Source organism: Eubalaena glacialis, chromosome 1 (assembly GCF_028564815.1).
Source record: "Eubalaena glacialis isolate mEubGla1 chromosome 1, mEubGla1.1.hap2.+ XY, whole genome shotgun sequence".
Taxonomy (NCBI): domain Eukaryota; kingdom Metazoa; phylum Chordata; class Mammalia; order Artiodactyla; family Balaenidae; genus Eubalaena; species Eubalaena glacialis.
The window spans coordinates 119,149,809-119,177,225 of NC_083716.1; the positions used below are offsets into that span (position 1 = coordinate 119,149,809).

Sequence of the window (27,417 nt, forward strand, 5' to 3'; positions counted from 1 at the left end):
TCGGCTCCTGAGTTAGGTTTCAGGGACCACTGAACTATGGTTAGAATCATTACTTAGAAGAATGTGTCTAGAAAACAAACATATGGTTACCAAAGGGGAAAGGAGGGGAGGAGAGGGATAAATTAGCAGTTTGAGATTAGCAGATACAAACTACTGTATATAAAATAGATAAACACCAGGGCCCTACTGTCTAGCACAGGGAACTATATTCAGTATTTTGTAATAAACCATAATGGAAAAGAACCTGAAAAAGAATAGATACATGTATAACTGAATCACCTTGCTGTACAACAGAAACTAACACAACATTGTAAATCAACTATACTTCAATTAAAAAAAACGTGTACAGATTCTCTGCTCTGAATGAGGAAGGGGTTTTGTGTCTTGTTTTAAAGGAGCTGCTGTACACGAGTAGGTACCATGATCTGTCCAACCCCTTCCTTTCCCAAGAGAAGGAAGAAGCCCAGAGGAAAGGTGGAATGTTCCCGGGGCAGGTGTGAGCCCCGGGCTGGACAGATCTGGAGTCTGTTGAGGCCACAGGGAGAGGGGGAGATGCTTCTTTGTGTCAGTTAAGAGCTGGTGTCCCTACCTCATTCTTCTCCAGACTCTGTGTCCCTCTCACAGTTCCCCATGGGACACTCTTCCTTGCAAGGCCCTCCAGCAAGGAAACCTATCGTTTGGGTGGATTGGTGTTGACTTGGTTGGAGACCAGAGGTGGACAGCTGGCCTCCCTTCCCCCCTTCTCCTTTGCCCCTTTCCTGATGGGGAAAGAGAGGTCTGGAGGGTGGACCTGCCTTACCAGCGTGTGCAGTGCGTTCCTGACAGTCTCTTAGAGAGCAATCCTGTCTTCTCTCCAGGGTGGCTCCGGGGCAGTGTTTGGGCCTCGGACCACCAGCATCAGGGTCTCCTGGAGTGCGTGCCTTCTTCCGTGTTAGAGCTGCCAGGGGCAGGAATCCGTTTTCGCCAAGCACCCCTGTGATTGATGCTTAGGTATTCTTGGGTTTGAGAGCCACTGCCTTGAGGGTACTGCTGTTCTCCACCTCTTCCAGAAAGAGAGACCCGGACCTTGCGAGGACAGGGTGGGCCCTGCCCCACTCATGGCTCTGTGCTCTGCAGGTCGGGGACTCCCTTGTGCCCAGCCAGGTGCTCTGTGCTCAGGCAGACTTGGGAGGTTCTTGACCTTCCTCATGAGGAGAACACATGGTCTCCATCCAGTGACCAGGTCCCAGTCACTTCCATTGGATGGTTAGGGGACCCTCTTTGTCTTGAGTGGGAAGGACAGATCATACATGCTCTGGGAATTCACAGAGGTGGGCCGGAGGAGATTCCTAAGTATTAGGGCTGGAGGGGGCCTGAGATGCCATCTCTGATGTCCTGCTACTGAAAATGTCCATGGACCCGTGTCACCTGAAAGCTGGTTAGAAATGCAGAATCTGGGGTCTGCTGCAGGACACCTGAATCAGATCCTGCATTTTCCTGCAAGTGACCAGGTGATTTATGAACATTTTGAGAAGCTCTGATCTAGCCTGTCCACCCCGCATCCCGCCCCCCTGTATCGTATAGGTGGTAAATGGAGGCCCGGAGAGGCTGTGTGACTTGCCTCAGGTGGCAGAGTGGGATTTCCATCTGGTCCCTCTCTTTTTAAAGTTGCCTTAGAATGCAATGCACATACCATATACATTCACATACCTGTTTAAGTGTACAATTCATTGTTTTTTAGTTTAGTCAGTTAAATATGTTAAACCATCACCACAACTAATTTTAGAGCATTTTTGTCCCCCTAAAAGAAACTCTGCACCTAGTAGCAGTCAGTCTTCATTTTCTTCCTCTCCACCTGCCGTCCCCCCACTTTCCAAGCCCTAGGCAACCGCTAATCTGCTTTCCATCTATAAATTTGCCTGTTCTGGCATTTAATTTAATCGGTATCATGTAAATGGTGGTCTTGTGGGACTGACTGCTTTTACTTAGGCTAATGATTTCAAGGGCTATCCACAATGCAGCATGTGTCAGAACTTCCTTCCTTTCTGCTGCTGAATAATATTCCATTGTGTGAACGTACCTCATTTTATTTACTCTTTAGTTGATGGACATTTGGGTGGTTTCCACTTTTTGGCTATTATGAATGTACTGCTATGAATCTTCAGGTGCAAGTTTTGGTGTGGACCTATGTTTTCATTTCTCACGTGTAGGCACTTAGGAGCGGCGTTTCTGGGTCCTATGGCTGCTGTGCGTTTAGCTTTATGAGGACCTGCCAGGCTATTTTCCAAGGCAGCTGCACGAGTTTATATTGTACCAGCAGTAGAGGAGGGTTCCAGTTTCTCCACATCTAGCGCTTTTTATTGTCCATCGTTTTGATGGAATAAAGGGTGGGGTGATGGAGGCCTCTTCAGCCATTTGCCGACCTCAACAGAGCAGGTGACCTCAAGGCAGGATTGCTGCTGGGTCTCAGGAGCAAACTGAAGCCAGAGAGGCTCCCGCGCTGTGAGGATGCTCTGAGGGTCTGTCTGCCTTATGCTCTCCGTGCCCACCAGCTTCCCTGTGTCCATGGCCAGAGGGCAGACGGTGAAGCCACCAGACGCCCCTGGATCACAGGTCCTCAGCGCCCCCCCCCCCCCCAGAGGGGCTGCTGCGCCCATCCCCTGGTTCCAGGAGGGTAGACCAGATGCTCACCCGAGAGCTGCATCAGTGTGGCTGCACCGCCCCGCCACCCCCCCCCCCCCCGCTCCTTGCCCTTTCTCCACTCTCAGCAGAGCCTGAGGATGGAGCACTTCCCTGAGATGGTCCCTAGGTGCCCACTCTCCTGGGTGGCCTGGGGGGAGGCTTCGGCTGCCTTGGGGCTGCCCTGACAAGCCCGGTCTGCCCCACAGTGACTGCCCCAGGGTGTCCTCCATGTACCAGAGGCCGAGACCGAAAACGGGGCTGCCGGGGGCCAGACAGTGGTGGTTGGAATATGATCGACCGGGAGGGTCTGGCTCCCACTTTCAAGATCAAGGGCCTGTGAGCCTGTGAACAGCCCTAGCCACGGCACACGGTTCCTGCTGGGCTGAGCATGGAGGGAGATGCCCCAGTGAGTCACAGTTCTGACCTTATCTTAGAGATTTGGTTTTCTACCCTGTGCTGTCCTTTGTGCTACTAACTTGCCTGTTTACTCCCCTCCCACCTGTGTAGGAGGGTACCTGTTTCTCCACATCCTTACCTGGACTCTGTATTATCAGCCTTTTGAATCTTGTCTAAGAGGCACACAGAAAATAAGCTCCTGATTTTGATTTGCATTTCCTTCTTTTCCATCATGAAAAAATGAGTGAAACTGAGCCAAGCCCTTTGCATTTCTTTTACTTTTTTAAAAAACTGGCGGTTTATGTCCATCGCCCATTTTTCTCCTGCCCTTTTGCGTATCGAGCTGCAAGGACCATGGTATTAGGTTGAACCGAATGCAGTTACTATTTTGTAAGTCGTAACGGGTTGCCTATCTGCAGTTTCACGTTACTCATTTTCATAGATTAAGGATTCAGTTTAGCAGGGTGGCTAGATAAAAGTTCAACGTGTAGAAAAGTAGTGAATTTCCTGTGAACCAGCAACAACCAAGCGTAAAATGAAACAGGGAAAAGAGATAACCATTCCTAGTACTGAGAGCAAATCAAACAATTTTAGAAGATGCTGGTCAAGCGTCTAGGGGTCTAGACACCCCGGATTCGGAATCAGCCAGCAGTGCGTATGAGTGTGACATAGAGCGCTCACAGTCAGGTCCCAGTCAGGTCTACGATTCCCCAGTTGTGGGTGGGGCTGGAAGATCCTTAGCATTTTGGTGAGCAAGGAGAGACTAATTGAGACTTAGTCTAAATTAGAACTAGTACTACTGCTAACTCCTGCTTACCTTTTACCCAGCTTTTCATAACGCGAACATCTTGTATAAACACGGTACGGTGATTGAAACCAGGCAATTGCATGGGCATGATTCTGTTACCTCTTCTGTGTCTTTATTTGAATTTTATCTGTTCCTCCACGATTGTCCTGTTTCTGTTCTGGGTTCCAATCCAGGATCCCACATGGCATTTTGTTGTTATATCTCCTCCAATCTGTGATAATTTCCCAGTCTTTCTTTTTCTTCCATGACCTTCAGGCTTAAAAAGTGGTTACCGGTTATTTTGTAGCATGCCCCTCAGTCTGGGTTTGTCTGATGTTTTTAGATGATGATACTGAGATTATTGCATTTTGGGGTTGAAGTGACGTGACACCCTTGCCAGGGCATCATACTGGGGGATCATGACACCGATATGTCTTACTGCTGATGGCATTAACCTTAATGATTGAGTGGTGTCTGCCAGGCTTCTCTGCTGCAAAGTTACAATGTTCCCCTTTGTAACTAATAAATATTTTGGGGAGGAGGAGATAATTCTTTCTACATCTAGTAATTGAAACACTACTGTAAGAAAGAGCTTTCTCTTCTCTACCACTAATTTATTTATTCACTTATTTATTATATCAGTATAGACTAGTGGATATTTATTTTATTCTCTGTGTTGAAATTCAACACTATTGTTATCTATTTTGTTTCTGAAATTGTTCCAGTTGTGGCTGTTGGGAGCTCCTTCAGATTGGCTCTTAGGATGCTGTGACACACCTCCATCCTTTTTTTGAGCGTTTCCCCACTTATGGCACTGCAAGATGCTTAACACAAGCTGAGCATCTTATGTTCTCCGGGCCCTGCGCCCCGGAAACAATCCCTTCTCGAAGGGGACTCCAGGATACGATGTCCTCTTCTGCTGTGGTACAGGCACACACATATTTACTGTCTTCCAAGTATTTATTGGGGACGCGCTGTATGCCAGGCATGGAGCCTAGTCCCTGGCATTTGTAAGTGGCTGCCAGGAGGTTAAGGCTCAAGGTCACACAGGTGATGGGCCGTCAGGATCAGGACTTGGGTGTGTGGCTTTGCACCAAAGCCTTGTGTGTGAGCGCTCTGTGTCACACACTTGCCCGAGACCACACGTACGCAAGTGACAAGACAGACTACCCTCGCTGAAGACACTGTGGCCTTGCACTTTCCCCGTCTGCTATTATTTTGGGACTGCTGGCGTCCAGCCGTCCGTTCCCTGAGAGGTAACGATGGCTTCCATTATGTTTTATGTGACATTAATTACCCAAAGCAGTAACTGTTGGAAAGTAAACAACCTGTAAATCTTGGCCGGCCCGGGCAGTTGCCTCCTGTTCTTGGGAACGCGGTGATCCGGGCAGGAGGCCCTGCGCTGGTTCCACTGGCTGGCCAGAGCTACGCTGCAGGAGCACCCAGTGGGCACGGCCCCGGGGCAGGTGGCTGGCAGGGCGGGGGTGTGTCTTCCCTGGGCACCCCCTCCCCCAGACGGTCCGGAAGAGAGTCAGGTAGCCTGGGGGCTTGTTCCAACTGGGCTTCCTGGGGCTGGGTGACCTTGAATGGCCTTGGGCGGCCAGGCTGCTCAGTGCTGGAGCAGTGGGGAGGGCGTGTGGCACCCAGGACAGTGGCTGGGCCCGGGGGAGGCTCTACGCTTGTTGGTTGGAGGTGGTAGTCGCGATGGGCACTTGCTGAGCCCTTCCTCCCTGCCAGGCTGCAGGTGCATGATCTCATTTCCTCCCCACAAACCCCAAGAACATTTTGCACACGTAGAGAGTGATGTACAAAGAGGTTCAAGAACTTGCCCAGGGCTTGCGAGGGTCTGACTCCACCCCAGTGTGTCTGCCCTGACCCCGCTCTCCTCCCCCCGCCCGTCCTGGGCCAGGCCACAGGCCACCGAGTCTTCGCCACTAACTTGCGGTGCCACCTCGGGCACATCCGCAGCTCCTTGGGCCTGGGTGTCCTTACCCCCAAAATGGACGCAGGGATCCTGGACGGCAGGTTCTCCGGTGGCCGCCCAGAGAGACCTGCGGGTCTGACCTCGTCTGCCTGTGTCTGGTGGTCTGTTTATGGGACAAAGAACTGCTTTCCCCAAATGCCCCCCTGTCTGATTGGCTTTTGGGTACCAGCCTGCTGCTAGAAGAAAACAATGCCAACCATCGTCACCGTGGTCACCTATTATGCACTTGGGACAGTATGAGGCACTACTCACTCTTTTCTTTGTATCGTTTTTTTCAAAGTCACGTGGAATACATTCCTAGTTAATGCTGAAGATGTATATAATTTAAGAGGGAAGGGTCCTTCTCTATGCATTATTAGTTCCATATATTTGGCTCACAAATATAGGGATATATGTACTATAACATTTTAAAATAAAAGTATAATCATTGTGTACATATTATTCAGTGACTTGTTTTTTTCCCACTCTTTGTGTGTGTGTGTGTGTGTGTGTGTGTGTGTGTGTGTATGTGTTGGATTTTTTCTGTCTGTTGTGGATCTAGATCTGCTTAATTTTTTTTTTTTTTTTTGGTTTCCACTGTCTTTTTTTTTAAGTATAGTTGATGTACAATATTATATAAGTTACAGGTGTACAGTATAGTGATTCACAGTTTTTAAAGGCTATACTCCATCTACAGTTATTATAAAATATTGGCTATATTCCCTGTGGTGTACAGTATATCCTTGTAGCTTACTTTATACATATATAATCTTTTTTTATTGAAGTAGAGTTGATTTACAATATTATGTTAGTTTCAGGTGTACAGCACAGAGATTCAGTAATACATATATATACATTCTTGTGTGTGTGTGTGTGTGTGTGTGTGTGTGTGTATATATATATTCTACTTCAGATTCTTTTCCCTTATAGATTATTACAAAATAGTGAGCATCGTTCCCTGTGCTCTACAGTAGGTCCTTTACGTATATAATCTTAATTTTAAAATTATTTTTTAACTCAACTTTTTCAAAGTGATTTTAAATTTCAAACTGTAGAAGAATTGAAAAGTTAGTATAATGAACTTCTCTGCACCCTTCACTAGATTCATCAGTATTTAATGTTTTGTCACATTTCCTTTATCTCTGTATTTTATATATATGTTTCCTCCCTGAATCATTTGAGAGTTAGTTGTAGACATCATGCTCCTTTATCGTAACTACTTTAGCAGGTATTTCCTCAAAACAAGGCCATTCTCTTCTATAACCATATTTCCATGATCAAATTCAGGAAATTTAATACAATACCTTCACCTACCACACAGCCCTATTAAATTGGGCCAATGGTTCTGACACCGTCCTTTTCCGCAGTTTTTTGCCCCGATTCCAGGTCCAGTCCAGAAGAAGGCACTGTACTTAGTTGTCCTTTCATCTGGAGGATCCTCAGCCTTGTCTTTCACGAGGCTGACGTTTTGAAGAGTATCCAGGCCATTTGTGGGTTTGCCTGATGTTTCCTCATGACTAGATTCAGGCTGTGTACTCCAGGCAGGGATAGTTCGTGACCTTGTGTCCTGGCTACAGCATCTCCGGGGGCACACGATGCTGTGTCAACTGGTTAAGGGACAGACCTCAATCTCTGTAACAGCCGCGTGCTCTTCTACAGCTTGGTCTTAACATAGCTGTTGACCATATAGTTCATTTTTTTGTTTGTTTGGTTTTTTTTGTTTTGTTCTTTTTTTTTTTTTTACCATTTAGTTCATTTTGTTTTTAGCTATAACAGTACTGCTGCATTGAATAGCCTCAGAGAAATATTTTTTTACAATTAATAATTAGTTGCTTTACAATGTTGTGTTAGTTTCTGCTGTATATGTATACATATATGTATACATATACATATATCCCCTCCTTTTTAGATTTCCTTCCCATTTAGGTCATCACAGAGCACTGAGTAGAGTTCCCTGTCCTATACAGTAGGTTCTCATTAGTTATCTATTTTATACACAGTAGTGTATATATGTCCATCCCAGTCTCCCAGTTCATCCCACCCTCCCCTGTTCCTCCCTTGGTAGGTATTCATACGTTTGTTCTTTACTTCCGTGTCTCTATTTTTGCTTTGCAAGTTCACCTGTATCATTTTTCTAGATTCCACATATAAGCGAGACTATATGATATTTGTTTTTCTCTTTCTGACTTCACTCTGTATGAGTCTCTAGGTCCATCCACGTCTCTGCAAATGGCACAATTTCATTCCTTTTTATGGCTGAGTAATATTCCATTGTATATATGTGCCACATCTTCTGTATCCACTCCTCTGTTGATGGACATTTAGGTTGCTTCCATGTCCTGGCTATTGTAAATAGTGCTGCTGTGAACATTGGGGTGCATGTGTCTTTTTGAATTATGGTTTTCTCTGGATACCTGCCCAGGAGTGGGATTGATGTATCATATGGTAGTTCCATTTTTAGTTTTTTAAGGAACCTCCATACTGTTTTCCATAGTGGCTATACCAATTTACATTCCCACCAACAGTGCAGGAGGGTTCCCTTTTCTCCACACCCTTTTCTGTGGACTAGAGTGCAGGAGATGGCATGGTTGGGTCAGAGGCTGTATGCGTTTGTAGTATTGATGGATACTGTCTAAAGGCTGTGACATCCCATCTCCCACCTCTGACATGTGAAAGCCCATTTCCCCACATTTTGTCCTTGAGGGACGTTAGCAATCTGTTAAATGTTGGCCAGTCTGATAAATGAAAATGCCATTGCATTATTTTCTTTTTTTTTTTAAATAAATTTATTTATTTTATTTACTTATTTTTGGCTGCGTTGGGTCTTCATTGCTGCGTGCGGGCTTTCTCTAGTTGCGGTGAGTGGGGGCTACTCTTCGTTGCGGTGTGCGGGCTTCTCATTGCGGTGGCTTCTCTTGTTGCGGAGCACGGACTCTAGAGCGCAGGCTCAGTAATTGTGGCATGCAGGCTCAGTAGTTGTGGTGCACGGGCTCAGTAGTTGTGGCTCGCGGGCTCTAGAGCGCAGGCTCAGTAGTTGTGGTGCACGGGCTTAGTTGCTCCGCGGCATGTGGGATCTTCCCGGACCAGGGCTCGAACCCGTGTCCCCTGCGTTGGTAGGCGGATTCTTAGCCACTGCGCCACCAGGGAAGTCCGCGTTCTTTTCATTTGGTCTGTCTTTGACCACTAAAGAGGTTAAACATCTTTGCATGTTCTTCTTGGTTTGGCTGACTAGTTCCAGCTCTGTTATTTGCTTTAGGGAATTCAATGTCAGATTCTGCAGCCATCAGTTAAAAACCTAAAACATGTCAGTACTGTCCAAGGGGCTATGGGTGTGTGTGTGTGTGTGTGTGTGTGTGTGTGCAAATCTAGTTCACGTAAACTGGTAGCTGGCTTCTGAGAGCTCTGACTTGGCCATCAGGCAAGAAAGCTGAGGGGCAAAGTTGTAAAGAGCTGAGAGAAGTTGGGAGGGAGGAAGAGGTGAGGAGGAAGAGTGAAAATTCAACTTCCAGTGTCCATAAAAAGTTTGATTGGAGCCCAGCCATGCCCATTCATTCACGTGCTGTCTGTGGCTGCTTCCTTGTTCAGTGACTAAGCTGGGGAGTTGTGACAGGGCTTATGGCCCACATGGCTGAAAATAGTTACTGCCCGGCCCTTCTTGGAGAAGGTTTGCCGATGCCTGGGCTGGAAGACATTGGTTATTGTGGGTTACACGAGGGAAGTGGGGAGAAGCTCGGTTTGCTGAGCCCCTGCCTGTGCCGGGGACCACGTAGAGAGCTGCACTTGTGTATTTTATTTAAAACCTCCCTGAAAGAGTTTTCTCTTCTTTTCCCGTGTGCTCCTTGCCCTCTTCCCCCATTCTGCTCCTCCCTGCGTGGGGTGGAAGCAGGAAGGTCAATGGGGTGGGGGGGGGATGGGAGGTTGGGCAAGAGGGAAGCTTTCGTCCCCCTTTGAGTGGCGTCAGGGCCCTTTGGACAAAGTCTAAGCCGCTCTTCCCGGTGGTGACCCGGGCTCCCCACCGAGCCTCCGTCCAGCTGAGGGGCCCACACCCCTCCCCGCAGGCTAAAGCTGGAGCCCTCAAGTGGGAGGGTGTCACCGAGCTCTGCTGGCCTCTGCCGGTGGGCGTGGAGCCTGTGACCACCTCTCCTCCAGCACCGCCACTCCCTGTCACCTTGGCTCCTCTGGGCCGGGCTGGCGGCCACCGCAGAGACTAAACTAAACGCTGGCCCTGGGGCTCACCCCTGCGGGCCTTTAAGAGGCCTTTAACAGCTCCGGGACCAGTGGGGTGCCGGGCAGGATCACTGCAGGAAATCCAGAGCCTTAAGGGCTCTGTCAAGGCTGCGGGAAGGCCACACCAGCAGTAGGGCTCCCCTGCCGTGCTGTTGATGGCCTCATCGCAGGGGAGCCTCTGAGCCAGGGACCTCCTGTGCGCCACTGTGTGCTGAGTGTGTCTTCAAACTTACATCAGCCCACTGCGTTAACCACCAATACTGTCCACATTTTTGGAGCCATTTACCCATTACAAAGTCGTGGGCCCAGAGGGGAGTCTGAGCTCCAAACCTGGGTGCTAACGAGATCCCCATGGTAATCGTACGGGTCTCTAGAACGCTGGCAGCTGCATAGCTGTATAATGTTTACCATGACTTTATTTAATTATGGTATATGATTATGATTTTCAATATGCAGACGTGACATGCACTGGAAAAAATTAAGTTGAAGTGAGTTGATTAAATAAAATAGGCTCACATTTGCAGCAGCATGGTTGGACCTAGAGATGATCATACAAAGTGAAGTAAGTCAGAGACGGACAAATATCATATGGTATCACTTATGTGCGGAATCTAAAATACGACACAATTGAACTTATCTGTGAAACAGACTCACAGATGTAGAGAACAGACTTGTGGTTGCTAAGGGGGAGGGGGGTGAGAGAGGGATGGACGGGGAGTTTGGGATTAGCAGATACAAACTTATATATAGGATGGGTAAACAACAAGGTCCTACTGTAGAGCACAGGGAACTATATTCAGTATCCTGTGATAAACCATCATGGAAAAGAATATGAAAAAGAATATATATATATATGTATAACTGAATCACTTTGCTGTACAGCAGAAACTAACACAACATTTATTTCAATAAAATAAAAAAAAATAGGCTTGTTACACTGCGGGTGGTTTTTAATTTCAGTGGCAAAATGGTGGGGACGGTGTGTGAGTGCGTATGGCGAATGCAACCCCTGCTAGTGTCTCGGGCTGTCCTGCACCCAGCGTGTCACTGGCAAGAGGGGGTGGGAGGGGGCTGGTGTGCAGTGATTGCTCAGCAATGGAGCCCAAGAGATCCTCCCTCTAAGACAGGGCTGGGGAGTTGGAAACACACAACCAGAATGCAGTGCAGAATGACAACCAGCTCCAAGAGTTCTTCCTCCATTGAATTATTTTTCATGCGAGAGAAATACTAGTTGACCCTTGAACAACATGGATTGGGACTGTGCGGTCCACTTATACACAAGATTGAATTCTTTTCGATAGCAAATACTACAGTACTACACAGTCCGAGGTTGGTGGAGCCCAGGGATGCAGAGGAACGGCAGATCTGCCCCGAGGGTCCGCGCCCCTGACCCCCACGTTATTCTAGGGTCAACTGTGTTTTTTTTTTAATTTATTTATTTTTGGCTGTGTTGGATCTTCGTTGCAGTGCACGGGCTTCTCATTGCGGTGGCTTCTCTTGTAGCGGAGCACGGGCTTCAGTAGTTGTGGCACTCGGGCTCAGTAGTTGTGGCTCGCGGGCTCTAGAGCACAGGCTCAGTAGTTGTGGTGCACGGGCTTAGTTGCTCTGCGGCATGTGGGATCTTCCCGGACCAGGGCTCGAACCCGTGTTCCCTGCATTGGCAGGCGGATTCTTAACCACTGCGCCACCAGGGAAGCCTGGGTCAACTGTATTTTAATTTCAGATCGACTGAATGCTCTAGAGAATAAGAGAACAAATATTCATGTGCCCAATGCGGTGTTTGCACCGTTGGCAAATTTGCTTCTGATTTTACCTCTTTCTAATCCTGTTGCCTTTCCTCCCAGAAGCAAAACCATCATTGGGAAGTTGGTGGTCCTTCTGTGCGTGCTTAAGTTTTTACTCCTTTTTGCATACTTCGCCGTAAAAGCGACCAGTATTGTTTTCCCTGTCTCCAGACTTTATATAAGTCGTCTCATAGACATCACTGTGCCCCTTTTTTTGTTTAATAGTATGTTTCTGAGATTTCTCCATGTTGATCCATGCCTCTGGAGGGCTCATTTTAAGTGCTGTGTGCTATTCCGTTCTAAGTCCCATAATAGAATTAATGTGTCTTTCTCCTGTGGCTGGATATAGGTTGGTGACAATTTCTCACTGCAATGAGCAATGCCACAGTGGGCAATTTTTATCTAAGTCTCCCAGTGCATATCAAGTACTTCCTTAGGATGTGCCTCTAGAATTGATGTGCTTGACAGGGGGCTTGTGTGTCTTTAGCCTAACTCCTTTTTTTTGGTGGGGGGGGAGGCAAACTATGGTCCCAATGGTTATATCAGGGTAACACTTCCATCAGCAGTGCCCTAGAGCCCATTCTCCACAGCCTCATCCACACTTGCTACTGTCAAGCTGAAATTTTTGTCCCTCAGACAGATGTTAGATAGTATCTTATTTTACTTTACAGTATCCTGTTTTCTTGTACCGTCCGGCACATCTTTCCATGTGTTTGTTGACCTTCTTCTGTTTCCATAGGGTGACCGTATGCCCCAGTTTGCTAGGTCATTGCCCACTGATAGGGACTGTGTAAATATTAACAGCACCCCTGGTATTTCAGAAGTTTCTCGATATAAATTTTAACACAGATTTTCCTATATTTTATAAAGGACATAATTTTTCTTTTGTGTATTTGTTTCTAGTTTAAGAAACCCTTTCCTACCCCATGATCATAAAGTAGTCTCATATTTTCTTTAGAAATGTTAAGGTTTTGCTTTTATTTTATGGTTTTCATCCACCTAGAATTAATTTATTATGTGTGATGTGAGGTATGGATTTATTTTTCCATATGGATGACCGGTTATCTCACACTCTTGAAAAGTCTGTCTTTTTTTTAAAAGCACTGCTGTATAGATCAAGTTTCCTAGAATCTAAAGGTTTATTTCTGGGCTCTTTTACATTGTTCTATTTGTCCTCATACCAAAAATGTCATGGTTTTAGCTATTGTCACCTTATAATATGTTCAGGGTATTTTATATTATTACTTTAAAAATTATTTTATTGAAGTCTAGTTGATTTACAGTGTTGTATTAATTTCTGCTGTACAGCAAAGTGATTTAATTATGTACATATATATATATATATATATATACACTCTTTTTCATAATGCTTTATCACAGGATATTAAATATAGTTCCCTGTGCTATACAAAGTATTTTATTTTATTTTATTATTTTTTTAACATCTTTATTGGAGTATAATTGCTTTACAGTGGTGTGTTAGTTCCTGCTTTATAACAAAGTGAATCAGCTGTACATATACATATATCCCCTTGTTCTCTTTTTTATTTTTTATTTTTTTCTATGTTTTGGCCGCGACTCGCGGCAGGCGGGATCATGGTTCCCCCACCAGGGATCGAACCTGTGCTCCCTGAAGTGGAAGCGTGGTGTCTTAACCACTGGACCTCCAGAGAAGTCCCTATACAGAGTATTTTAAAGGGAATAGGAACATGTGTTTCAGGGAGGCTCGTTTATCGTGAGGAAATGATACGCTACAGAATGGTCACATATACATCAGATTTCTAAGGCCCATCTTGGTTCAGAGAACTGAGGCCCTGGGCATTAGGAATTTGAGCCTTAAAAGAAAGGGGAGGGTTTAGGCGGATGGAACAGGGTCATGAAATAAAACAAATATCAAGAAATTCAGGAGAAATATAACAGACGGATTCCTTGAATATTAGAACCAGAAGGGAACTTTTGAAGCCACCAGACGCCATGTGGAGTAGCTTGGCTAAGTGACCAGTCTTTGGAGTCTAGCAGAGCTGGGTTTGATCTTCCACAAGATACTTAACCTCTCTGGATCTTAATTTCCTCATCTATAAAACGAGAGCAATAATGGGTTTTCCTCCTAAGATTGTTGAGAGGGCTGAATGAAATAATGCTCGCGAGGGCTTAGCAATGTCCCGACACAGAGCTAGATGACAACGAAGTGATTGTTTACTTATTTATTATCCTATTCCCTTGATTCTAAGACCAACATTTTTTCCTTGTTCCACATTTCACAATTCTGAAATTAGAACAGGCTTTACTGTCATTTTCTGTAGTGATTTATTTATCCTTCTGGATTATTATTTTTTTCCAGAAGTTCAAAATCTTTTCATTTTATTTCAAATTTTTAAAGTCATGTTTGTTTGTTTTTTTTAACATCTTTATTGGAGTACAATTGCTTTACAATGGTGTGTTAGTTTCTGCTTTATAACAGAGTGAATCAGCTATACATATACATATATCCCCATATCTCCTCCCTCTTGCTATCCTTCTGGATTATTGTTTAGGGTGTAGGAAACAGAGGATTTTACAGACAAGGAAATGGAGTCAACGTGCTTTATCCAGGGTCAGGGAACAAGTCGAGTTGGTCATCCTAAGAATCCCCTTTATTTCTGGTCCTAAAGGGGAGAAGGAAGGAGAAAAAAATACCATCTTGACTGGGGATGGGGCTCATGGGGCACTTTATATGCCACCAGATGCTGAGGGCAAACTTTAACCAGCAAACAGAATGGAACCAGATGCCTTCCAGAAAGGCGAAGTTGAGAGAGAGACTTCTGCCCAGCAGACAACACATAACAGGTTGGCTGGGGCCAAGTTTCTGCTCCTGGCTCTATCACTGACTAGCTGTGTGAGCTTGCTCAAGTCACGTAACCTCTCTGAACCTCTACTTCCTTCTATCAGGTGGGGCTCATAATCTAAGCTGCACTGTTGATTCAGGTGAGTTAATACCTGGGCAGACTTTGCTGCTGGGTAAGCACCCAGTGAATGGAAGCTGTTAGGTGTTCCCTAAAGGCACGTCTCTCAGGGCCACCTCCCGACTACAGTTTTGCTTGGGGTTACTTTCTCATTCATTCTTCCCTCAACTGTAGAAATCCTGCCCACTGTTCAAGGTTTATCGCCAAGTATTATTTTCTTATTCAGACCCTTTCTCCCCACCTCCCCCTTTGGATCTCTGTTGTTTCTTAATTTTTTTCTTTTCTAAAAATTTTTAAATTTAATTTTTCTTTTATATTGGCGTACAGTTGATTTACAATGTGTTAGTTTCAGGTGTACAGCAAAGTGATTCAGTTATACCTATACGTATATCCGTTCTTTTTCAGATTCTTTTCCCTTATAGGTTATCACAGAATACTGAGTAGAGTTCCCTGTGCTATAAAGTAGGTCCTCATTGGTTATCTGTTTTATGTATAGCGTGTATATGTTAATCCCAAACTCCTAATTTATCCCTCCCCACCTTTCCCCTTTGGTAACTGTAAGTTTGTTTTCTATGTCTGTGGGTCTGTTTCTGTCTTGTGAATAAGTTCATTTGTATCCTTTTTTTAGATTCCACATATGAGTGATATCATATGGTATTTGTCTTTCTCTGTCTGACTTACTTCTCTCAGTGTGATCATCTCTAGGGTTCGCCTTATGCCGGTTCTGTTTGAGATACCCCAGAAGATTGCCAACCCTTTGAGGGCGGGAGCCTGTCTTGCTTTTGCCAGCCCTGTAGTTCTAGCACAGAACATTGAGTCCCTCCTGCGTCAAACAGTACAGTGGTGACCAAAACAGACACAGCCCTGTGCCTTGACAGAGCCCACTTTCCTCGGCTCTCACCCATGCCCTGAGGTGATGCCAGCCAAGCAGAGAGATGTCCATGTGCCCCGGGTCAATTCAGCCGTCCTGACCTTGCTCATCAGCCCGTGTGTCACTGGGGATGCTGCTGCTGTGCTGGCTGGGAGGGGGCTGGGGAGGTGTGTCGGCGCCATGGCAGCCCGGATGGGGAGGGAGGCCGGGCGTCTGTCTGAGGCCTGAGCAGGGGGGTGCAGAGTGGCTGGGGGGGTTCCGTGAGGAAGGGAGATGCGGTGGGGAAGCAGGGGGGCAGGTCTGTGCTGCTGGTGGAGGAGGCCGGGACCCCGGGCCTGTAGCCCCGTTAGTACCTCTGATCCCTGAGTGGCCACCTGTGATGCTCACGTCCTGGGACCGCTCTGCGCGGAACGGGAGGTGTCGCCTGCCGGGCCTGAGCTGAGCTTGCCCCGCGGAGCCTGGGGTCAGTGTTCGTGGGGCCCTGGGGCGCCCGTAAACCCACGGTAATGACCATCTGGGCCTTGGGCCTCATGCCAGAGCCGGCTGCATTCTTCCTGGGGAAGGTGGAGGACACTGGAAAAACCAGTTTAGGGTGTGTGAGGCTCCATTGCCTGTCGCTATCAAGGGAGTGTTGGCTCCGGAGCCCGGAAACGTGTGTGAAAAATCTGGCTTTTTCAGAAAGGTACGAGTGTCGATTCAGGTCAGCAAGACCCTTAGGAACTGGCACGTGAGCAGGCCAAGAGTTTGGGGTCCATGCCTTTTCCTTCTGACGGAACGTGCCCGGCAGGGCGACCTGAGTGGTGCCGGGGCCTGCTGTGTCTTTCTGGTTTTCACTCGTCCTGGCAGCCAGGCTGGCAAAAGCCGGATGGACGGGTCCCACCTTCCTGAGCAGGGAGCTTCACCGAGTGGGCACCTCTGAGCCAGCCAGCATCATGTCCACGCCCGCGGCACCGTGTCCCCAGGATTTCACAGCGTTTGGCGTGTGGTTGTGTGCTCAGCAAATACTTGGAACGAATGACTGAATTTCGTAGTCTCTGCCTGCTCTGTTATTCACTGGGGGACTGAGTATATTAGTTTCCTGGGGTTGCTTTAACAAATGGACTGCAAACACGTTGGCTTAACACAAAGCAGAAGTTTATTCTCTCACAGTTCTGGAGACCAGAAGTCAGAAATCCTCCAGGGCTGTGGTCCCTGTGGGGACTTTAGCGGAGAATCCGTTCTTTGCGTCTTCCGGCTTTGGGTGGCTCCAGGCATTCCTTGGCTTGTGGCTGCATCAATTCCATCTCTGCTCCTGTGGTCACCTTGCCTCCTCTTTTCTCTGTGTGTCCTCTTATAAGGACACTTGTCATTGGATGTAGGGACCTCCAGGACAAACCAGGATCATTCCTCATCTCAAGATCCTTAACTTAAATTTCATCTGCAAAGACTCTTTCCAAATAGAAGGTAACATTCACAGGTTCTGGAGATTAGGGTATGGACATATCTTTTGGGGGACTACAATTTAACCCACTCCAGGGAGTCTTAATATTTTTCTTTTTTTTGTTTTGTTTTTCTTGTTCGTTTGTTTTGTTTTAATATTTTTCTAATCATTGCTTTTCTAGATATATTAAAGCTGTTAACCACTGGGTTTGTGCTTCTCCTAGTTTGCTGTTTGCATTTAAGATATAGATGTATATATATCTACATCTGTATCTGTATCTTTATCTCTATCAGATTTCTCTTTCCCTCATTGATTTTGGGTTCAGAAAGTCCTTCTCTATTGAGTCGTCATTCACGTTAAAACAAAACCTTAGGAAATTTAATCCAGTGGTAACTTGGATTAAACCTGCAAAACCCAGGGAAGTCTGCATGAGGTCTGGAGTTTAGTTAATTGTACTGTGCCATGGTCAGTTTCGATAATGTACCATAGTAACCTCAGATGCCACCACTGGGGGAAGCTGGGGTTGACACTCAGGACCTTTCTGTACTATTTTTGTAACTTCTTGTGAGTGTATCATTATTTTAAAATTTTTTTAAACAAATTTTGATTAGATTTACCAAGAACAATTATGAGATCATTTGCTCTCTCTTATTTGTAAAGCATCCTTTATGAAGCTCTGATGTATGCTAAGCTGTTTTAGAGTTGTGGTTGAATTTACTTAATTTGGAAAAAGCTGACATCATTTGCTAGGTGGTCTTCCCCTCTAGGAATGTGGCATATCCTATTTTTTCAATCTATATTTTATTTTCCAATAAAATATGTGTAGTTTTCTTCAGATTATTTGCAGATACTTTAAAGTTTGGGGTTGTTCTTATGGATGGATCTTTTCTCCATTTACATTCTTTCACCAGCTTGTGCTGGTTACATGTCCCCAAATAGAATCCCCACACCCTTTCAAATACATGAAATTCTTTTAACTTGAGAAAATGCATTTCATTCTGCAATTAGAGACAATGTTTAACAGGCTTTTATTCGTTCCTTTAAACCTGCTCTCAGGAAGGGTCCGGTCAGTTATGTAATGTAGATTTAAGTATTTGTGTTCTCCATCCGAGTGTATAGGGGGTATTCTTCATAAAGAAATATGAAGTCGTGGACTTCCCTGGTGGTCCAGTGGTTAAGGCTCTGCGCTTCCACTGCAGAGGGCACAGGTTCAATCCCTGGTCAGGGAAGTTCTGCAAGCCGTGGTGAGGCCAAAAGAAAAAAGAAATACGAAGTTGTGTTCTGTAAATTTAACGCTAACTGTATTGTGTTGGATTCTATGTCTTTGAACATTGTAGAGGTGCTGTCTCTCTCCAGGGGTCACGCGCGTTACACTGGGAGCCCCAGGCCCCCCTCCAGGCCACGTGGACAAACTGGGGTGTCCAGTCCAGAGCATGATCTGAGCTGTCTGTGGCCTTTGTTCTCTGCTTTGGTCCCCGGGGCCGTGAGGCCTGGGTGGGCCCTGAGGGTGTTGAGAAGACCTCTAGCTGGGGGAGTCCCAAATTTGAAGACAGAAACGGAAAATGTACTATTATCCCCCCTCCAGGTCAGTCTTATGAAATCCGACTGCTGGAGAATCGGAAGCTGGGAGATTTTCAGGATCTGAACACAAAATATGTGAAGGTGAGGCTGCCACCTGTGCCCTTCCTGGGTTCCTGAGGGTGCTCTGTCGGGGTCCCAGCACCTGGGCTTGCAGCGGGAGTGCCTGGGAGGTTTGGGGAAAGCTCCAGGGCCAGAGGTGGGCTCCTGGTCCCTGGAGTGTGTTGTCTAAGTGGCCTCGGGTGGGCCGGCAGCACTGAGAGCCAGAGGGACGTGGGCTGATGGACCGGGCGCTGGGTCGGACAGGCTCGGCTTCCGTCCTGGCGTTGCCTCTTGCCAGCCTTTTCTGAGCTTCAGTTTACTCATCTGTGCAGAGGGGTTTGTAGATGACCCACGTGTGCAGAGCGCTTAGCAACGCTGGAAAAAAGGGCAGCACTCGTGTTCGTGCCGCCATTCGTATTGGTGGGGTTCTGGGAGGGGTGCGGGGAGGAAGCCTCCCGGCAGCTCCAGGCCTTGGAGGGCGGGAGGTTTGCCTGGCTTGGGGATGGTTGAGGGCAGATTCCTTGTGGGTCCCTCTCAGGACCCGCACTCAGCTGCCCCTTACTGCCACCCCTCCCCCCGCCCAGAGCATCATCCGCGTGGTGTTCCACGACCGGCGGCTGCAGTACACAGAACACCAGCAGCTGGAGGGCTGGCGGTGGAGCCGGCCCGGGGACCGCATCCTGGACATCGGTGAGTCTCCCGGGCCAGGAGAGGCCGACGGAGCTCCAGGCACTCGGGGGTTCTTGCTGGGTGCCATCTGGACCCACGCCTGTCCAGGGCATCTTGGCGCACTTTTGCCTTGTGTAAGACCCCATAGGAGCTGGTGGAGGTGACCGTGCCACCAGGGCTGCCCTCGGGAGTTCACCTTTTGCAGGGGCTGGGATGGGGTGGCACGTGGGATTTGAGGACCTGCCGTCAGGGAGCGAGAAGCAGGGAAAGCTTTGCAGAAAGATCCTGCCTTCAAGGATCATGATGAGTGATGAAGGGCAGGGTGGGCCTCACAGAGAGGGGCAGTGGAAATGGAACTGGGGGCTCGGGCGGTGGTCCACGGTCTTTTATCCATAACCCTTGGGGCCAGATGGGTTTTGGAATTCAGAAGTTGGAATGACAGTGAGGTGTGTGGACCCATAGCCTCGGGTCACACCGCCAACAGGCAATCAAGCAGAGCAGTGCTCCTGCAGCAAAACAGAATGACTCTACACAATGGGGTCAAGGCGGCAAGTCGGGATTCTGCCAAGTGAGTTACGCAAAACCGTTTTCAGAACTTCTGGCATTTCGAATTGTGTAAGGAATTTGGACCTGTAATGAGAATCCTTCCCGAAATATTTGGGAGTGGCTGACGATTGCACTCTTGTGTGTGTATGTGCACAGATATTCCACTGTCTGTTGGTATCTTGGACCCCAGGGCCAGCCCGACCCAGCTGAATGCAGTTGAGTTTTTGTGGGACCCTTCGAAGAGAGCGTCTGCTTTCATTCAGGTGAGCGGGAGGGAGCTTGCCCTCAGTGGGGAAGCCGGAGCTCTGGGGTCCATTGGGTCGTTTCTCGAAACCATCCGTCCGGGGGACCCTGATGGGCTCCTGCCCTCTGCTGCAGGAAAGGAGGCTGAAAGGGTGGATGAGTGTGGCTCAGAGTCACAGGGCTAGTTGGTCCCTGGGGCTGGGAAAAGGACGTGGGATGTTGTAGCATCCTGTGTGGGTTTTGCTTATCAATATGTAAGCTTTTTACAAAATAAGTATGGCCTAGCATAAATAATTTGAAGTGAAAATTTTTTTTGTAATTGCTTCTATTACTAAATTAATTATTTAATTCTCAAGCACCTGGTTGTGAACCTGGCCTTGTCTTAAACACCATGGCAGATAGAGGTGGCCAAGGGCGCAGCCGGGGCCCTGTGCTTCCAGGCTTGCCGCTGGCTCTCTTACTATGTGTCCGTTTTTGAGCCTCTTGGTTTTCCCACCTGTCTTATAAATTAGAGAGTGAAAATAGAGCCATGACCACAAGGCCTGGTTCATAGTAATCACTCAGTAAAAGTGAGCGATCTTTTTGCCTTGCATAATTACAATACTTGAATTGCATTTTAAAAGAATTATAATAATGTTATCGTTTACTATTACAATAAGATGTATTGTATTATGACATGATCACAGTGTTATAGCAAGAAGTATACGTCAAGTGCCTTCTGTGTAACAGGCACTAACGAGAAATAAAGAAGTGGTCCCAGCTTCTGGCCTGGCCTGAGTAACCTGGCCACCAGGCCCTTAGGGACTAAGCTGTGGTCCCTGCTCTGTGGTCTGTGGGATTTGCCAAGGGAGAGGTCTCAGGGGCAGGAGTGAGGGGGTCTGCTGGGGTCAGTAGGCCTGGAGCAACGGCAAGGACTTAGGTGGTCAGGCAGGGCCTCCAAGGTCAAGGGACAAAGGTGAGAGGGCATGCCCTCTGTGGTTAGGGGATGGGGCGGCCGGCGGCCTGACCGAGTGGACAGCACTGGGGGAGAGCGGAGAGGTGGAGGTGGGTCTGACCGTGCGGGATGGAAACCTCCATCTGGAGAGGAGCCCATGGGCGGGGGGCGGTCCAGAGCCCATCCTCGCCTGCTTCTGGCTACCTGCCCCCCCGCGTCCCCTGCAGGTGCACTGCATCAGCACAGAGTTCACCCCGAGGAAGCACGGGGGCGAGAAGGGCGTGCCCTTTCGGGTGCAGATCGATACCTTCAAGCAGAATGAGAATGGGGAGTACACGGAACACTTGCACTCGGCCAGCTGCCAGATCAAGGTGTTCAAGGTAGGACGGCCCCGCCAGCTCCATCCGCCGTCACCCGGCCCCTCGCCCTGCCTGGGACGGTGAGGCCGAAACGCGGAGGCCCAGCAGGGAGTGCGGCGTCCCCGTGGTAGCCCGGGGCTCCTGCCTGGGCTCTGATGAGCCAGCCTGCCTGCTTTCTTCCCCACAGACGGCCGGGCTCGGCTCTACTTGACCAGAGTGCTGGGATTGGCACAGTTTTAGATTTTTGTTTTCCTCCCGAGCACTTTGGCCACAGATTCTGTAGTTGCCCATTAGATTCTCCTTAGAAATCAAGTTAGGAGAACCTCCCGTGTGGGTCCTGACCATGGATGTTATTTATTTATTTATTTTTATGGAAGTATGGTGGATTTACAATGTCGTGTGAGTTTCAGGTGTACAGCACAGTGATCCAGTTATACATATACATGTATCTATTCTTTTTCAAATACTTTTCCCAGTTAGGTTATTACAGAGTATTTCCCTGTGCTACACAGTAGCTCCTTGTTGGTTATCTGTTTTACATATGGTAGTGTGTATGTGTTAATCCCAACGGGTGTTCTTCCCTTGTCCCTGTGCAGTGGCCTCCTGGTACCTCCCTTCTTTTCCTTTCTCGCCTCACCCCCTGCCGTCTCCTGCCATTGCTTCTCACCTCATCTGTCTGGACAGAGTATTTCCTAAAGACGGTCCACAGTGGTGCAGCTCAGGGTGGCCCCGCGGGGAGGGAGGGTGGCCGCGGACCCCGCACCATCCATCCTCTGGGTGGGCGGGCAGGTGCCGAGCAGGACCACAGGCCCCGTCGCCAGCAGGCTGGACCTGCCCGCCGGCCAGGGGATCCCAGCAGGTGCCCCAGGACGGGGCGCGGACCAGCCCCAGTGCCTTCCCCGTCCTTCCCGTCTTTCACAATCAGGGGACCTGGGGACTTGCCGACAAAGTTCCGTCTGCTGGGGCTGGAGATGCCAGAGTGCGCGGCCGTAGAAATAGGGCCTCGTTCCAGAGGAAGCTGGGTCAGTGTTGATCTTCCTGAGCTCGGGAGGGATGTGGAAATAAGTGCCCACAGGTAGAACCATCAACCTGGTGGCGGAGTGGTGATCTGGCCTGTTTCCCAACTGGCTGGAAGGCCCCGAAGCTGCCTGTGTCTGCACTCAGGCCGCACAGCCGGGCGGCTGGCTTCATCCCCACTGATAGCGTCTGGCCGCCCGAGGGCTGTGGGCAAAGGGTTCTGAGGCCCTGGCCGGGCTCCGTGCCCTGGGACACCTTGGTCAGTTAGTGCTGCCGCCCTGGGTGGGGAGGGAGGGATGGTGGGGGGAGCGTGAGTTTGTCTTCTCTGTCAGGGCGGTAGCACCCTCCAGAAACCCGCTGCATCATTATGAAGCCTTGAAACCGGCCTCCGAAGGAAGTTCCATTTCTGCCCCATATTTGTTTCCTCTTCCTGCTGTAAAAGAATTACCAAAAGTTGAATGGCTCAGTACTACATACTATCTTTTAATGCTGGAGGTCAGAAGTCTGAACCGGGTCTCACTGGGCTAGACTCGGGCATCAGGAGGGCTGAATTCCTTTCTGGAGGCCCCAGGGGAGAATCTCCCTTCCCTTGCCCTTTCCGGCTTCTGGAGGCCTCCGCATTCCTTGGCCTGTGGCCCCTCCTCCATCCTCAAAGCTGGAGCAGGTGAGCCCCTCTCACACGCATCACCCTGACTGCCCTGCTCGCCCCTCCTCCAATTTTAAGCCCCTGTCATTACACTGGGCCCACCGGGATGATCCAGGCTCGTCTTCCTATTTTAATCTCACGTTGTTGGCCATCTTAATTCCATCTGCAACCTTGCCCCCTTCTGCCCTGTAAGGTAACATCCTCCCAGGCTCTGGGTAGTAGGACGTGGCCATCTTTGGGGAGCATTCGTCTGCCGACCCCGTCCACCGGTGCCACTGGTCTTGGGTCTGCTCCGGGGTCCAGGGTGATTCTGGCTCACAGCTCCGAGGCTGCGCAGCAGGTGGTCTCTGCCTGTCCTGCAGTCCCAGCCCCTCCCTGTCACGCACAGACCAGGTCCAGGGTTCCACCGGCTGTCTTCTGCCCTCAGGTGGTGGGTGTGTCCAGTGTGATTCCACTGCTGTCCGAGCGCGTGCCCTGGGAATGGGCGCCGGGCCGGGCGGTAGGAGGGGGGAGCAGTCTGCGCCAGGGATGCCCAGCCCTCCCCATGGCTCCCGCGAGCTTCCCCTCCTACAGCGCGAGGTGGAAGCTCAGAAGTGGGGGCTCTGCTCAACTCCTCAACTGCACACCAGGCGTTACTGGGGGAGTTGGGCCGGAAGCTGCCTTACCATCTCCTGCAGGGGGGTAGGCGTCTCTGTTACCCAAAGCGGGATCCCCAGAATGCCCGAGGTGGCCTGGCCAGCAACCCCCGCCAGCAGCAGTTCAGACGGGTGTGCACTGGCGCCAGGCACAGCCCAGCCGAACCGCCCATCACTCTCTCGTCTCAGGTCACCCTGGTTACTGGGAAGCCCTGGCTTCTCGGAGCCCTGCCCTGGGGGTCCATGGGGGTGTCTGGGCCGCTCCCTGCCCCACTGGCTGCCCGCAGGCTGCCCCCTACAGGCAGGCTGGGCCACGCTTTGCCAGTAATGCTTCTGGGCCGGGAAGAAGGGCCTCCTTTCTGGGACAGGAGAACGGAGGTGAAGCAGGGAAACCAGATGACGGGGGTCCAGCTGCCGCATGCCCGGCCCTCCCACTGGACACCGGATCTCTCACTCACGTCCCCATAGGACCCCCAGCAAACCTCCCTCCCTCCAGCCTGGGCATCCCCCCGAGGGCTATTTCCTAAAATCTCCTGAGCTGGGAGTCAAAAGCTGCAGCCTGAGGAAGGTGCCCGCTAGGATGATCCCAGAGGCGCCATCGAGCTTGAGGATGAACTTTCCTCCCTGACTGCCCACTGCGTGTGGTCCACTGCCTACAGAGTGAAGCGCTCAGTTCTGGGCCCTGCGGAGTCTTGCTATCTGGCCCCGACCACCAGACCCTGAACTCAGGGGGGGATAGTCCCAGTGGTCAGGATGGTCCCCCTCAGCTGGGCCTGCTGGGCTGGAAGCCGGGAGCGTGGCCGTAGTCCTAGGATTTGGGGGCAAGGAGGTCCCCACGATGGCCAAGATGGCCTGCGAGTGTAGACCGAGCCCCGGCCAGCAGCTCCTAGCTCATCCACTTCCCGTCACTCTCCACGGGGAACCCACGGAAGGCTCTCGAGGGGTCCTCTCCATTAGCAAGTGGCCACTGGTAAAGCTCTGCTCCAAGCATTTCTGCATGAGCAGCTGGGCGGACCCTGTAGAGTCCCCGTAGGACCCTGTAGCAGGCTCTGAGCTCCCTCGGGGTGGGGAAGGGTTCCGGGCGGGAGGCCCGTGTGTCGGATGCCTGGGAGGTGAGAGAGATGCTTTCTTGTCCGTGAGATCCTGCCTGGGCTTCTGGGTGAGGTGGGGAGTGTGCTGGCCTTGTGGGGGGGGGCACTGCTCAGCCCTGGGTCTCCTCCCGACAGCTGCCTCTGCCTGCTTTGAACTCATTGGACCCCTGTGCTCTGCACTTACAGCCAAAGGGAGCTGACCGGAAGCAGAAGACTGACCGAGAGAAGATGGAGAAAAGAACGGCCCAAGAGAAGGAGAAGTACCAGCCGTCCTATGAAACCACCATCCTCTCAGAGGTGAGCCAGCCGGAGCCTTCTGCCAGGGGCGGCAAGGGTGCTGTTGGTTTAGATCCTTGGAAAAGTGCGCATTTGGGGTGAATGCTTCTTCCGAGAGCGCCCGTTAAATCGTGGTGTGTTCCTTTGTCTGGAGCTGCTTTCATTTAAGGCCCGGTGTCCAGGGAGGTGTTTCACAAGTACCTTCTAGCTCTCTGCTGCCATTTGCGCATTTCAAAATTAGGTTATTTTTATTTTAGTTTTTTGGAATAGATAATATATTCATGTGGTCCAAATTCAAAAGGTATAAGAGCATCTCCATCAGAAAATATCCTTCCCAGCACTGCCTGGCCTCGGTTTCTCTCCCCGGGGCAGCAGGCGACCCCGGCTCCTTGTGTATCTGGCCCAACGTTCTCTGCAGATGAAGCCAATTCATACACGTTTGCCCCATGCGCGCTTTTTTCCCCCGACGGTACACACACACGCTGTTCTGTGGTTGGCTGTCTTTATTTCATGGCCTCTCTTGGAGTCTGTTTCCTGTCAGTTCATAAAGAGCTTTCTAGTTCTTTATCCAGCCGTATAGCTTTCGTTGTCTGGATGGCCCTTTGGTGGACACTGGGTTATTTCCAGGCTCTTGCCATTTCACACAGGGTACCGCGAACACCTTGTGCGAGTGTAGTTCTGCGCGTGGAAAGAATGTCTGCAGCGTCTGTTCTCAGAGGGGGATTGCTGGGTCAGAGACTGTAAATAACTCTCGTTCTTTGCTGTTTGGGTGGATACTGGGGTGTGTTTCCTCTCAGCCCTGCCGCCGATGCCAGCCTGCTCCAGCCGTCCTTCCGTCCAGGCTACCTCTGAGATGCTTCGTACCACAGGTCCCTTTTCCTCCGGTCACGGGTCACTGCTGCTGCTGCCTCTTTTACTGGGCTCTGTTTTTGATTTTAACAACTCTTCCCCACTGTGTCCTGCCATCGGGCCAGTTATCAGGTGTTGGGTTCGTTCGCTGAATAATCTGACTTACTCAGGAGGCCCTCCGTGGATGCCTCAGGTCCAGTGCTGACCATGGTGGGGTTAAGTCTGGGTTAAGGGTGAGGCCCAGGCACCGGGTGGCTAAGAGACTGGTGTGTGTGTGTGTGTGTGTGTGTGTGTGCGCGCGCGCGCGCGTGTGTGTCTGTGTGTGTGAGGGTGTGTGTGTGTGTCTGTGTGTGTGTGAGAGGATGTGTGTGTGAGTGTGTGTGTGTGCGTGTGTGTGTGTGTGTGTGAGAGAGACAAGCCATACACAGAAGAGTATGTGCAGCAGGGATGCTAATGCTGTGGCGCAGACAGCTGCGTGCTGGCTTTTCATAGGATCGAGGCTGACGGTGGCCAGAGAGCCCTGGCCCAGGGAGTCCTGCCCCCTGGCAGCAGGGCAGAGCCAGCTCTGCACGGTGTGGGGCCGTGCTCGGACCCTTAGCCCTTCCCAGGCCTGGTGTGTGCTGGTGACGCACCCCGGTGACCCTTCTCCTCCCCGCCCCTGCCTCTCCCCTGACTCCCCTGCTGGAGGACAGGTCCCCTGGCGTGCTCCAGGCGACGTCCCAGCCCCTGTCCCAGGCCAGGTGTTGAAATCCACAGCTGGCCTGTGACCTTGGGAGCTGCCGGATCCCCTCTTGTCTGTTCATCAGCCTCCCTGCTCCCCTCCCGCCCCCCCACCGGGGGCTGCGGGATTCGGCACCAACGCATTCCAGGCCTCACTCGTAACAGAGTTAAATATTGACCCACCCTGTGGTCGGGTGGGTGACAGTAAATCTCAGGAATGCTTCCGACTGGCCGTGTCCAAAGCGGTGTCGTCACAGGGAAGGGAAACAGTGAATGCTTGGTGCGCGGGCTGCCCCTTGCCGCCCCCAACCAGGCAGCGCCCGACGTCTCTGCTTTCCTTGGGGGATTCTCACGTGTTCGTTTGAGCTTCCGCACAAGAAGTTCCTGGAGTTCAGGGGTCACAGCTTTCGTGTTGCTGCGTCTCCCTGGTCTGCAAGCGGGGGAGCTCCTGAAATGCAGTAAATGCGCGAAGACTTGGGTTGGAAGGGGGCTGCTCCCGGTCAGTGTGGAGACGCCTCGTCTGTCCCCCTCAGCTGAGGCCCATCGGGAGATTCTGATGCTGAGCTTCACTGGCGATTTTCTGTTGGCAGTGGCCTGTGGCCCCGTGCTTCCTGTTTCGTGCATTTGTCTGCACCGGGAAGACCTGCCTGTGGGCAACTGGTCTGTCTTGCTTTTTAGTCTCTTTTCTTGTGGACCCAGGAATCAAGGGACCGATGAGGTTTCCCTCTTTGCTTTGACTCCTCGGAAGCTCAGACAGACAC

General features: G+C 50.0%; 1 protein-coding gene across 3 annotated transcripts in view; it reads left to right on the forward strand.

Annotated features, from left to right (window-relative positions):
• The window catches only part of TFCP2L1 (transcription factor CP2 like 1), a 64,408-nt gene that overhangs the window by 15,894 nt on the left and 21,097 nt on the right, over nucleotides 1–27,417 (forward strand). For all 3 annotated transcript variants that reach the window (XM_061183073.1, XM_061183082.1, XM_061183088.1), the window contains 5 exons: nucleotides 18,637–18,713; nucleotides 19,256–19,361; nucleotides 20,043–20,149; nucleotides 21,291–21,443; nucleotides 24,998–25,108. In XM_061183073.1, coding sequence (XP_061039056.1) covers nucleotides 18,637–18,713; nucleotides 19,256–19,361; nucleotides 20,043–20,149; nucleotides 21,291–21,443; nucleotides 24,998–25,108 — 554 coding nt within the window. The remainder of the gene's footprint in view (nucleotides 1–18,636; nucleotides 18,714–19,255; nucleotides 19,362–20,042; nucleotides 20,150–21,290; nucleotides 21,444–24,997; nucleotides 25,109–27,417) is intronic.